At 45.9% G+C, this 12,680-nt stretch overlaps 1 protein-coding gene across 2 annotated transcripts in view; it reads left to right on the top strand.

Annotated features, from left to right (window-relative positions):
- LOC138266850 (chloride channel protein ClC-Kb-like) overlaps positions 1-12,680 on the top strand; it is a 436,514-nt gene that overhangs the window by 112,828 nt on the left and 311,006 nt on the right. For both annotated transcript variants that reach the window (XM_069215547.1, XM_069215546.1), the window contains exon 8: positions 369-453. In XM_069215547.1, coding sequence (XP_069071648.1) covers positions 369-453 — 85 coding nt within the window. The remainder of the gene's footprint in view (positions 1-368; positions 454-12,680) is intronic.

The following is a 12,680-nucleotide window of genomic DNA, read 5'->3' as shown; positions in this document are numbered from 1 at the left end:
GGTCGCACATCAGCCGCGAGTTGGTGACGTAGGGTTCCGTGATGTGCACTGTCTTCAGTAAAGGTGCGATGTGTGCCTGGTGAAGGAGGAAGGAAAGAATCCTTGTGAAGCCGAGGCATTTGTATTGTGTAAAACTGCAGATGCACTGCGTTTGGACAGTTTCCAGCTCACAGATAATATTTGTGGGGATGTGATGAACAAAAGAATGAATCCCTGAGCATTCAATGATGACAATAGTTGAGAAGCTTTCACTAAAGAGGTTCAGCGAGCCTCCTTCACTGACAAAGGGTGGCACTACAAGACATCCACACAGGAAAACTACTCTTACACATAATAGCATATATTTCTCTCTTTTGCTTTCCTTGCAGAAACTGTTGCTGTTCTCTTCAGTACCAACTGGAGGGTGGAGTTCCCTTTCGACCTTCCTGAATTCCTCTCCTATGCGATTTTAGGGTGAGTGAGAAGCTGGTGCATTATGAGATCAAAGAATACCTTCAGATTTGAGGCAGTCTTTGGGTGTAGGGGGCGGACATTTGGGGGTCAGGAGAAAATAAAAAATATAAAAAGTGATGCATTGAGACAAAGGCACAAAAACTGGAATCTGCGGTTCTCTCATAGGGGATCTCCACCGATAGTCATAAGCATCCGATAGCTCTGCATGTGTGCACAACTATTCCAATGCTTATGACTCCAATGGAGACACCCCTACGAGAGAACTTGAGCTACAGGTAAGAAACTAGTCCTTCTTTAATGCAATTAATGCTTGTTTCCTTTAAAAAATATTAATTAAAAAATACAAAAGAGTATGTTTTAATAGACGCCTAATGTTTCTCAACATTGATACCTACTAGGTTCCTACGAATAAATCAAATGAAACGTCTCTGAAGTAACTTGGGGCCAGATGTATAAAAGCTTTTAGCATTCGCAAACGGTGCGAATGCCCGTTTGCGAATGCAGAAAGCCAGTTCAGAATGTATGAAAGACATTCTGAACGCAATTTTAAGGAATCACTAAAATAGCGATTCCTTAAAATTGCGACCCTGCTTAGCGAGTCGCAAATTGCGACTCTCTAAATAAGAAATCGCAAATAAGGATTCCTTGTTTGCGATTTCTAAGCATATGTAAGAAGCAATTCCTAAATGCGAATTGGGCATTTAGGAATCGCTTTTTACCACCAAGTTGAAATTGGTGGTAACCATGTGCAAATTTTAAAAATACATTTAAAATGCATTTTTAAAATTTACATGTAAAGCACACATGCCCTATTGGCATGTGTGCACCTTACATGTTTCAAAAAATTATTTTGGGGTGGAGCAGAGGGGGCCTTAGGCCCCCAGCACCCTGGGGTTTTGCATTTCCAAAATTGCGATTTCTGGTTAAGAAATCGCAATTTTGGAAATGCAAAAAATTTGCAGATATGGGCCTACAGGCCCATAGGTGCAAATGGGGCCTGTATCGCAATTTGCGATTCGGTAATAGCATTTGCGATTTTTAAGAAATCACTATTACTGATTCGCAAATGTGATACATTGAATTTTGTGAATCAGAAATAGTGATTTCTTAAAAATCACTATTTCCGACTCGCAAAAGGCCTCCTTGATACATCTGGCCCTAAATGAGAAGGTTCACGCTTCCTCTCAGAAACATTTATGAAGGATATGGCTTTTTGTGTTAGGAAAAAGAACTAGTTCAGGTGAGAAAGTTAGGAAGTGTTGTATGAGTCGCTACAGGGGAGGGTGGACAGAGCTGTGATCGTGTCACAATCTCCCTATTCTCTATCTTAGACCCTCACTAAGCGTGGGCTGGAAACGGCCCCATCCCTAAGTTACTGACACACCGACGAGTATGGGTAGTTCCAGGGGTGACTAATACCGCCTATTACAATTAGAAAAACATGGATAGCCTACCACATAGGAAACAGAGAGTACCAAACAAATTCCCAAGGCTATCAGTTTTTCAGCAGCTGGACTGTCCTGGTAAAGAACAGAGGTCCCGGGAGGTACTGCAGACCTTGTAATGCTAATGGGACTGGTAAACCCTGCCACCGGCCCCATAGATATTACAGAGGACTCCTGATGAAGACCTTAGAACTGGCTTTATGGAACAGAACCTGGGTTATTCGTATGGCTCCCGGTTTTATGGGATATATTTCTTTTTATTTCCATCTGAATTTATCCATACTTATTTCTTGACCATCTTATCAGTATTTATTCAATATTTATTTTGTGTTTTTGGGATACATGAAGTTGTAAAATTGTACATTTCTACATTTATTTACCAATAAACATGCACTCATACTTATTTTGTTTATTAGTTTTTTTATTGTTTTACACAACATTCAACGTGCCACGCACATATACTGAGATACATTTCATGTTTTAGCAAATTGAGCAGCCTAATACAACATGCCAATACACACAGACATGCATGTTAGCATTATACTGCAAAAGTATGTTGACATGTGCCATTATTTAAGGACATTTCATCCTGTTTTTTAACTCCTCATGCCGTATAACTGCACAGCTGTTGGCCTGGAATTCATGAAAGACAACACACAGAGTCACCTAAAAGTAGCCCAATTATCTGAATTATTCCTCTTTAAAAAATGGAGACAGAAAACACATTACTTTATGTCTACATTTACCTGTGGAATTCAGTAAAAACTGAAAACTTTGAGCCTTGATTACAGGTGAGCTCCACCTACAGCACAGAGAAAAAAACGTGCTAAATATGGCAATATGTGAGATGTGTAAAAATTGTGAAGGACCACTAACCATCTTGGGGAGGTATTTGTTGCAGGTCATTGCAAGGGTGATGCAAACCATGTAAAGGCGAGATGTTTCCAAAAGAGCCACCCAGGTTATACATGTCGCTTGTGTTGGTTGCCTAGCTCTGGTGGGATGAATTCATTTTCTGAGTGGATCTGGGGTCACCTCATCCTGCCATGGTTGTAACTACATATCCCATGGGACTATTCTTCATGTTTTATGGTTCACCCTATTATTGGTTGCTGCATAGCATTTCTTATTGCCACTTTCTGGGAGGTAGGGAAGTGGAACTGTAGAATAAAAGTCTGCTCTCCTTCAGCTTACATTGGATGTATGGAATCAGTTTGCAGTAGCACAGTGTTTATGAAGTGTGTGGTTTCTTCAGAACCATAACCTGGGAGGTGGAGTCACAAACTTCATTACATAAGCTTACAATAGACATGTTCCCTTTTTCTATCTTACGCTTTTTACTATGTTGTTTCCTGTTGTCTTTTAATTGTACAGCACATATGTTGAGATATTGCTGGGATGTTTGGCATTTTCTTCCCTTCAATGATTCATCTTGTGATGGCAATGCCGACAATAAACAGTTGACTGGTGGTTGTCCTCTTAAATCTCCCTAAATAATGTTTACTCCACTATTGGAACTTTTCTTTGATTCACATGCTTGAATCATTCCCCGTTGTTGAGATGGGAGTCCCAGGTACATTATAATAGCAATGTAGTAGTAACTATAGTGGAAAAAAGCCTAAAGGCTTCTCACCCTAGTAGCCTATCCTTGTCTATTTGAGAAAAAATGACCAAACCTAGGTTTCAGCCAATCAGGCTTCCCCTCCCTCTAGAACCCTCATGTGAGAAGCTCTAGTCCCTCAGATTTTCTACTGCACGTCGTGCTAGGGAGTCTCCACTGAGCTCTGCTCAGTTAAACCTTTAAGGAACTATTGCTAGTGTTTTTCTACCATAGCAAAGAAGATTTATTTGACAAACAAAGCTTCAGGCCTCTTCCCTGGTCTAGAGAAAAGTTATTTTCTCAAATTATAACCATGTCAGACAAGGAAAAGAAAAGCCTTTTTAGCGTCTGCAAAACCTGTGGTATGAAGAGACTTCATTTCGAAGATCCACACAAGGACTGCATTTATTGCCTTTATCCTGATCATGTGGCCAAGGACTGTAAGGTATGCAGAACATTTTCTAACAACATCTTCAAGGACAGGAAGGGCTGGCTACTTATTTGGCTACAAAAGTTAAAATCCAGATCAAATCCCATTTCTGGTTCGAACAGTGAGGAGTAGTCTTCATCATCAAGAAAGCTCCACAAAAGGAGCAGATCACCTCAAGATCATCATTCTGAGGATCTACCCAAAAAAGCTTTTAAAAAGACAAAGCAAGTGTCTTGCAAAGCTTACAGCCTTTATAGTTCTCCTCACAGGAGGTCTGTATCCTCCAATAGAGACACTAAAGAGTGTTCTGCTTTCTCAGAATGTCAAAAGAAAGCGTCTTCTGAGGCCCCCACACCACCTCCTGTGGTTTGGCATACTTTTAAAAAGCCATGTGAGAAAAGTACGACCACAACACTGTCGATGACAACATAGTCGACGACTGAGTTGTTGACGACAACGTCAAAAAGAGTGTGTACATCTTCATCGTTGACCGCCACGACGACGACTATGTCTACAGCATGCAGTGCTTCGACTGTGCTTACCGTGACGACACCCTCATCGACGGCAATTTCCGTCACGTTGTCGACGATTAAGGTAGCCATCACCTCACCTCCGTCGACGAAACTGCCAGTGAAACCGTCGTCAACAGCAATACCGTTACTGTTGTCGACGCCTCGTCAACGAGAGTTTCACCGTTGTTGCAGCTGACTACACAAACGACGTCAGTCAAAAATAAAAACAAATCTAAATTGATCTCTCCATCGCTCATATCATCAAGTAAGGATCATCCTTATAACCTACACACCTTTTAGAAGCGGAGGATTCGGAAGATGAGGGCCCGTTTGGGATTGCACATAGCTCTTCAGAGTTGTATGTGAAATGCCAGGACTTGGATGAGGATAATCAGCCTGATCTTCAGTCCTTTTATTCACCTGCACAGCAATATCCTTACCAGGAACAAATGTTCCCTTTACCGGGGTCCCTTATAGCAGACTTGCAATTGATAATAGATGACTACAGAAGGCGATTTCCACCAGCCAGCTCTGAAGTACAGCAGCCATCTCTGCCTCCTTCTGTACCACTTCCTTTCACACCTGTTCACCCGGGGATACTGCCATTGGATGTATCTCCACATACGCCCATATCAGTTCAGGCAAAGGATCTATCGACATCGGAGGATGACAGAGAAGAGGGAGAGTTGACGAATGCAATAATAGAGTGGGATGATTACCAAATTCCTACTCCGTCTTCGCCCTGCCCTGTCCCAATAGATTCCCCTCCAGGTGACATCAGGGGATTTCACAGTTTACTAGAAAGAGTTGTGAAGAGGTTTGCACTACCCATGCCAACAAAACAAATGGATTGTTTCCTTATGATTTTAAGGAATCTTTTTTAAAAAGTGCAAAATCAATGCCCATAGTAGACTACATATGGTAAAAAGGCATCAAGTTTATGAAAAATCCGGCTACCGTCACTCCTGTCCTGCCTCACCTAGATAAGAAATATAGGGCACCCGACGATTCCCTGGCCTGCCCCACAGGACACCCCAAACCAGACTCAGTCATTACCCAGGCTGCGCAACCAGGTCCAGAAACCCTTTGGCACCAATATCGGCTCCGACAGACAAGGAAGGAAGAAGACTGGATAACATAGGGAAATGTTTCTCCTTGATCTTCTCTTATGATAAGGGCCTCTAAATCTTTGGTTATAACAGGCAGATACGACAGACAGTTTTGGGCAGACATTGCTCCCTACTTGGATCAACTCTCAGAGGAATCAAAGAAGGAAGCGAGTAAAATCTTGCAAGAAGGCGAAAGGTCTTCCAACGAGGTTATAGACTGTGCAATGGATATCGCTACCACGGTGTTTCGACAGCTGGCAGGTGCGGCTGTTTTAAGGAGGTAAGGTTGGCTGCGTGCAACTTCTTTTAGACCGGAAGTACAAAACAAGATTCTAGACTTGCCTTTTGACAGAGAAGCCCTCTTCAGAAAGCATAGTGATGACGCCCTACAGACCATAAAGACCGATACAGACACAGCCAAGTCCCTAGGCACCCTACAATTTAGAAGGCAGCCCTTTCGGGGGCTAGAGAGAGGTCAGGGGTATCCATTCTACAGGGGAGGATTCCAGCAATATAAATACCCTTCTTTTTCCTTTGCTTCTCAGACCTTTCGTCCTCAGTACCAACAGAGGCGGCCTCCGCAAGCGCCATATACGAGAACAGCGCAAAGGGGAAGAGCAGGTAGACAAGCGAAGGACACAGGACACAGGTAATGACTTCATAATGACTCCGGCTATGCACATTTCCTCACATATAAAAATAGGAGGAAGTACTTCCAAACATTTTCAGAATTGGCAAAAAATTACTTCGGACCAATGGATCTTAAACCTGGTCCAATTTGGCCAAACTTTGGAATTCCTCCACCTGCAACGCACCCCTTCCACGAATGTTGAGACACCTAAATCTGCTCAAACAGGAAGTTGAATCAATGCTCCTCAAGGGAGCTATAGAGAGAGTTCCAGATCAGCACAAGAGGAAGGGGTTTTATTCTCGGTTCTTCCTAGATCAAAATAAGTGGAAAGATTGGCATCCAATCTTAGATCTCAGGGATCTTAATACTTACCTCAAGAAGCAGTCATTCCATATTATTACCTTAACCGATATTCTTTCCCTTCTCAATCCGGAAGATTATGGGGGTCATTATGACCCCTGCGGGCGGCGGAAGCCGCCCGCCTGGCGGGAACCGCCAGAAGACCGTACCGCGGTCAAAAGACCGCAGCGGTCATTCTGACTTTCCCGCTGGGCTGGCGGGCGACTGCCAAAAGGCCGCCCGCCCGCCCGCCCAGCGGGAAAGCCCCAGCAACGAGGAAGCCGGCTCCGAATGGAGCCGGCGGAGTTGCTGGTGTGCGACGGGTGCAGTTGCACCCGTTGCGATTTTCAGTGTCTGCCAAGCAGACACTGAAAATCTTAATGGGGCCCTGTTAGGGGGCCCCTGCAGTGCCCATGCCAGTGGCATGGGCACTGCAGGGGCCCCCAGGGGCCCCACGACACCCGTTCCCGCCATCCTGTTTCTGGCGGTGAAAACCGCCAGAAACAGGATGGCGGGAAGGGGGTCGGAATCCCCATGGAGGATTCCCTGGGGCAGCGGGAAACCGGCGGGAAACCGGCGGTTTCCCTTTTCTGACCGCGGCTTTACCGCCGCGGTCAGAATGGCCCCAGAAGCACCGCCAGCCTGTTGGCGGTGCTTCCTCTGTCCCCTGCCCTGGCGGTCCATGACCGCCAGGGTAGGAATCACCCCCTATATGGCCACCCTTGATCTGCAGGACGCATACTTCCATATCACTATACACCTATCCTACAGGAAATATCTCAGATTCACAGTAGCCGGAGAGCATTTCCAATTCAAAGTACTTCCTTTCGGCCTGAAATCGGCCCCAAGAATTTTTACCAAGTGTCCAGCTCCAGTCGCAGCCTTCCTCAGAAGACACAACCATCAGGTCTTTCTGTATTTAGATGAATGGCTGATCAAGGCCAAGTCCAGGTCTCAGGCACAGAGCGACCTCTGCGCCTGCGTGGAGCTATTCGCAAATCTGGGCCTACCTATCAACCACAACAAATCAGTTTTCCAACCCTTGAAAAGAAGAACATTTCTGGGTCAGTTTTGGATGCATCCAGCAACAAGGCAACTCCTACAGGAGAGAGGCTGAAGCGGCTGGTATCCCTGGCCAGCCTGGTGCAAAAAAAGAAAGTCTGTTTCAGTTCACCTCTTCAAGTCCCAGCTGCCTGCATTCCACTGGTGCCATTCTGTTGTCTCAGAATGTGACCCCTCCAAGAACAGCTGGACCTTCAGTGGACACAGTCCAAAGGGTCTTTCGACTATATAATCAGAATAATCAGAATAACGAAACCCATGATAACATCTCTGTCTTGGTGGACTCAAGAATCTCGGTCGGTGGGGCTATCTTTTCTCCTCCAACCAACTCTGTGGGTGATCACTACTGACGCATCTCTTGAAGGTTGAGGAGCCTTCCTTCAGCACTTACAAGTCAGAGGCAGATGGAAGCCGCATCAGAGGTCTCTTCACATCAATTATCTCGAATTGAAGGCAGTCAACCTAGTGCTTCGCGCTTTCCTTCCAAAGATAAGGGGCTCATCAGTGCTCATTCGTACAGACAACACTACAACTATGCATTATGTCAACGATCAGGGAGGAACAAGATCTCTCCTCTTATCTCGAGAATCTCAGCGCATTTGGAACTGGTTCAAATTCACAAAGTGAGTCTTCAAGCAGAACACGATTCTCTAAGCAGGTCGATGTCATCCAACCACGAATGGGAACTGGATCAGGGTGTGTTAAATCGAGTTTTCTCCCTATGGGGAAAACAAACTTGGATCTTTGGATCATTTTGCCACCCCGCAGAGTGGAAAATGCCAATTCTTTGCACGTCGGGATCCCCATCGGGGCTCTTGGGGGAACTCGTTTTCGATGGCATGATCAGGAATTTATGCTTACGCTTTTCCTCCCATTCCCCTCATACCGAGGGTACTGGTGAAGATCAAGAACGAATGCTGCAGACTTCTCCTGATCACTCCAGCATGGCCTCAGCAGCATTGGTATACAGAGCTGCTTCTCCTCTCAGAGAGCCACAGCACTTCCCTACCAGGGATGCCGTCCCTCCTAACAATGAGCAAGGATCAAATTCTCCCCCTGGATCCAGCTTCACTTCACTTGACAGCCTGGCTCCTGAACACCATCAATTTGCACACCTAAATATTCCGTTGGATTGTAGAGTCATCCTCGTCAGAGCTGCAGCTAACAGTAGCAACAAATGTTATTGCCTGAAATGGAGAAGGTTTTGCAAATGGTGCAAATAGGCTCAGGTACAACCTTTCTCCTCATCACCGGAGCAGATACTACCTTATCTTCTCCATCTAGCCAGATCAGGTTTGGCGAACACTTTGATTAGAGTTCACTTAGCAGCAATTTCCCAGCAATTTCCCGGTATAGGCGGAAGGACAACGCACCTCCTCTGTGGTCCACAAGGGTCATAAAACTTTTTCTTAATGGACTTTTTTCAGTCTTTACCACCAGTCAGACCACCACCACCATTGCGGCAGTTTAACCTGGTTTTGTCCCAATTAATGAAACCTCAGTTCGAACCGATTCACAATTCAGACTTAAAATTCCTATCTTGGAAAGTCGTTGTCCTTCTCGCCCTTATCTCAGCCGGAGGAGTAAGCGAGATCCAAGCATTCACTATCCAAGACCCTTTCTTATAGTTCAAGAGAGGCAGGGTAGTCTTACGAACAAATCCAAAGTTAATAACCAAGGTTCCTTCAGATTTCCACATTAATCAACTGGTTGTGCTAAAGTCATATTTCCCAAATCCTTCAACACCATTGGAACACGCTCTTCATTCCTTGGACGATAAAAGGTGTCTCAAATTTTATCTGGACAGAATTAGACATTTTAGAAAATCAAATCAACTTCTTGTGGCATTCAGTGCTCCTAGAAAAGGCCAGTCGCTATCCAAGCTAGGCATTGCAAGATGGGTATCCTCTGCTATCGATTATAGTCATAAAGCGTCAGGAAAACCTCTGCACAGACCAACTCATGCACATTCAGCAAGGGCGGTTGCTGCATCCACGGCGCTCTTCGCAGACGTGCCAATCCAAGACATTTGCAGGACGGCCACCTGGAAATCCATGCATACATTTGCAAGGCATTATTGTTTTGAAGAAACACCGCAGGGTGATGTAGCAGTAGGACAAGGGGTACTGCAGCATTTGTTCCAGTAACGGTGAGCTGTTGTATATTTGTTTTTTGTTTTTTTCCCGCCAACCCAATATATTTTGTGCACTTTCTATAAGATTGTATTCTTCCCTTGACAATGCACTATTTATCATTTATCATGGTACAGTGATTTTATCTTTGCATAATAGTTGACTATTTAATGTTTTCTCTTCTCTCCTTCATGATAGTGCTTATTTCAGTAATTGTGGTAATACTTATCATACAGTGTGCTTCACTACCTCTTGCTATTCCGATTCAAGCATGTGACTCATGAAAGTTCGAAAACTGGGATAAGAACATTAGGGCCAGATGTATGTACGATTTTTCCTGTCACAAATGACCCGATTCAGTAATCTATTTACCAAATCGCAAAAAGGGTGTGCCAGTCGCAATTAGGAAGGGGCGTTCCCTTCTTAATTGCGGTTCGCAGTCCAATGTATGATTGTTTTGTGACCGCGAATCACAAAATAATCGCAGTTAGCACCAGTCTTTGTGACCGCGATTCACAAAACAATTGCAGTTAGCGCCAGTCTTATATTGGTGTTAACTCATTCGCAAAAGGGAAGAGGTCCCCATTTGTGAATGCATGCAAAAACATTTTTTCAGAGCAGGCAGTTGTCCCACGGACCAGTGCCTGCTCTGAAAAAAATTAAAAGAAAACTTTTCATTTTTGTTTTCGAAATGCATTCCGTTTTCCTTTAAGGAAAACAGGCTGCATTTCAAAAAGAAAATATTGCTTTATTTAAAAGAAGTCACAGACATGGTGGTAAGCTGACCCCAGCAGGCCACCATCCCTTTGAGTGCCACCATTCCCAATGGGGTCGCAAATTGCGACCTACCTCATGCATATTCATGAGGTAGGTGTAGGAAAGTACCATCTTGCCTGGCATGTTACCCCCATATTTCACTGTATATATGTTGTTTTAGTCCCAGTGCTCATAAGTATGTGTCCTGTATGTGTTCCCTGTGTGATGCCTAACTGTCTCACTGAGGCTCTGCTAACCAGAACCTCAGTGGTTATGCTCTCCCTGCTTTCCAAATTTGTCACTAACAGGCTAGTGACTAAATTTACCAATTCACATTGGCATACTGGTACACCCATTTAATTCCCTAGTATATGGTACTGAGGTACCCAGGGTATTGGGGTTCCAGGAGATCCCTATGGGCTGCAGCATTTCTTTTGCCACCCATAGGGTGCTCTGACAATTCTTACACAGGCCTGCCACTGCAGCCTGAGTGAAATAACGTCCACGTTATTTCACAGCCATTTACCACTGCACTTAAGTAACTTATAAGTCACCTATATGTCTAACCTTCCCCTGGTGAAGTTTAGGTGCAAAGTTACTTAGTGTGTGGGCACCCTGGCACTAGCCAAGGTGCCCCCACATCATTCAGGGCAAATTCCCCGGACTTTGTGAGTGCGGGGACACCATTACACGCGTGCACTGTACATAGGTCACTACCTATGTACAGCGTCACAATGGTAACTCCGAACATGGCCATGTAACATGTCTAAGATCATGGAATTGTCACCCCAATGCCGGGACAATTCCATGATCCCCGGGGTCTCTAGCATAGTACCCGGGTACTGCCAAACTGCCTTTCCGGGGTCTCCACTGCAGCTGCTGCTGCTGGTAACCCCTCAGACAGGTTTCTGCCCTCCTGGGGTCCAGGCAGCCCTGGCCCAGGAAGGCAGAAAAAAGAATTTCCTCTGAGAGAGGGTGTAACACCCTCCCCTTTGGAAATAGGTGTGAAGGCTGGGGAGGAGTAGCCTCCCCCAGCCTCTGGAAATGCTTTGATTGGCACAGATGGTGCCCATCTCTGCATAAGCCAGTCTACACCGGTTCAGGGATCCCCCAGCCCTGCTCTGGCACGTAACTGGACAAAGGAAAGGGGAGTGACCACTCCCCTGACCTGCACCTCCCAGGGGAGGTGCCCTGAGCTCCTCCAGTGTGTCCCAGACCTCTGCCATGTTGGAAACAGAGGTGTCTGTGGCACACTGGACTGCTCTAAGTGGCCAGTGCCAGCAGGTGACGTCAGAGGCTCCTTCTGATAGGCTCTTACCTCTCTTGGTAGCAAATCCTCCTTCCTAGGTAGCCAAACCTCCTTTTCTGGCTATTTAGGGTCTCTGCTTTGGGGATCTCACCAGATAACGAATGCAAGAGCTCATCAGAGTTCCTCTGCATCTCCCTCTTCACCTTCTACCAAAGGATCGACCTCTGACTGCTCAGGACGTCTGCAAAACCGCAACAAAGTAGCAAGACGACTACTAGCAACTTTGTATCGCTTCATCCTGCCGGCTTTCTCGACTGTTTCCAGGTGGTGCATGCTCTGGGGGTAGCCTGCCTCCTCTCTGCACCAGGAGCTCTGAAGAAATCTCCTGTGGGTCGACGGAATCTTCCCCTGCAACCGCAGGCACCAAAAAACTGCATCACTGGTCCTCTGGGTCCCCTCTCAGCACGACAAGCGTGGTCCCTGGAACTCAGCAACTCTGTCCAAGTGACTCCCACAGTCCAGTGACTCTTCAGGCCAAGTTTGGTGGAGGTAAGTTCTTGCCTCCCCACGCTTGATTGCATTGCTGGGCACTGCGTGATTTACAGCTGCTCCGGCTCCTATGCACTTTTCCAGGATTTCCTTCATGCACAGCCAAGCCTGGGTCCCCGACACTCTAACCTGCAGTGCACAACGTTGTGAGTTGTCCTCCGGCGTCGTGGGACTCCCTTTTGTGACTTTGCGTGGACTCCGGTTCACTCTCCTTCCAAATGCCTTTCAGGTACTTCTGCGGGTGCTGCCTGCTTCTGCGAGGGCTCCCTGACTTGGTGGGTGCCCCCTCTTTCTCCTCATCCAAGTGGCGACATCCTGGTCCCTCCTGGGCCACAGCAGCATCCAAAAACCTCTACCGCGACCCTTGCAGCTAGCAAGGCTTGTTTGCGGTCTTTCTGCGTGGGAACACCTCT

This window comes from Pleurodeles waltl, chromosome 12 (assembly GCF_031143425.1).
Source record: "Pleurodeles waltl isolate 20211129_DDA chromosome 12, aPleWal1.hap1.20221129, whole genome shotgun sequence".
NCBI lineage: Eukaryota > Metazoa > Chordata > Amphibia > Caudata > Salamandridae > Pleurodeles > Pleurodeles waltl.
The sequence above is the reverse complement of the archived record's forward strand: the minus strand, read 5'-3'. Positions and strand labels throughout refer to the sequence as shown.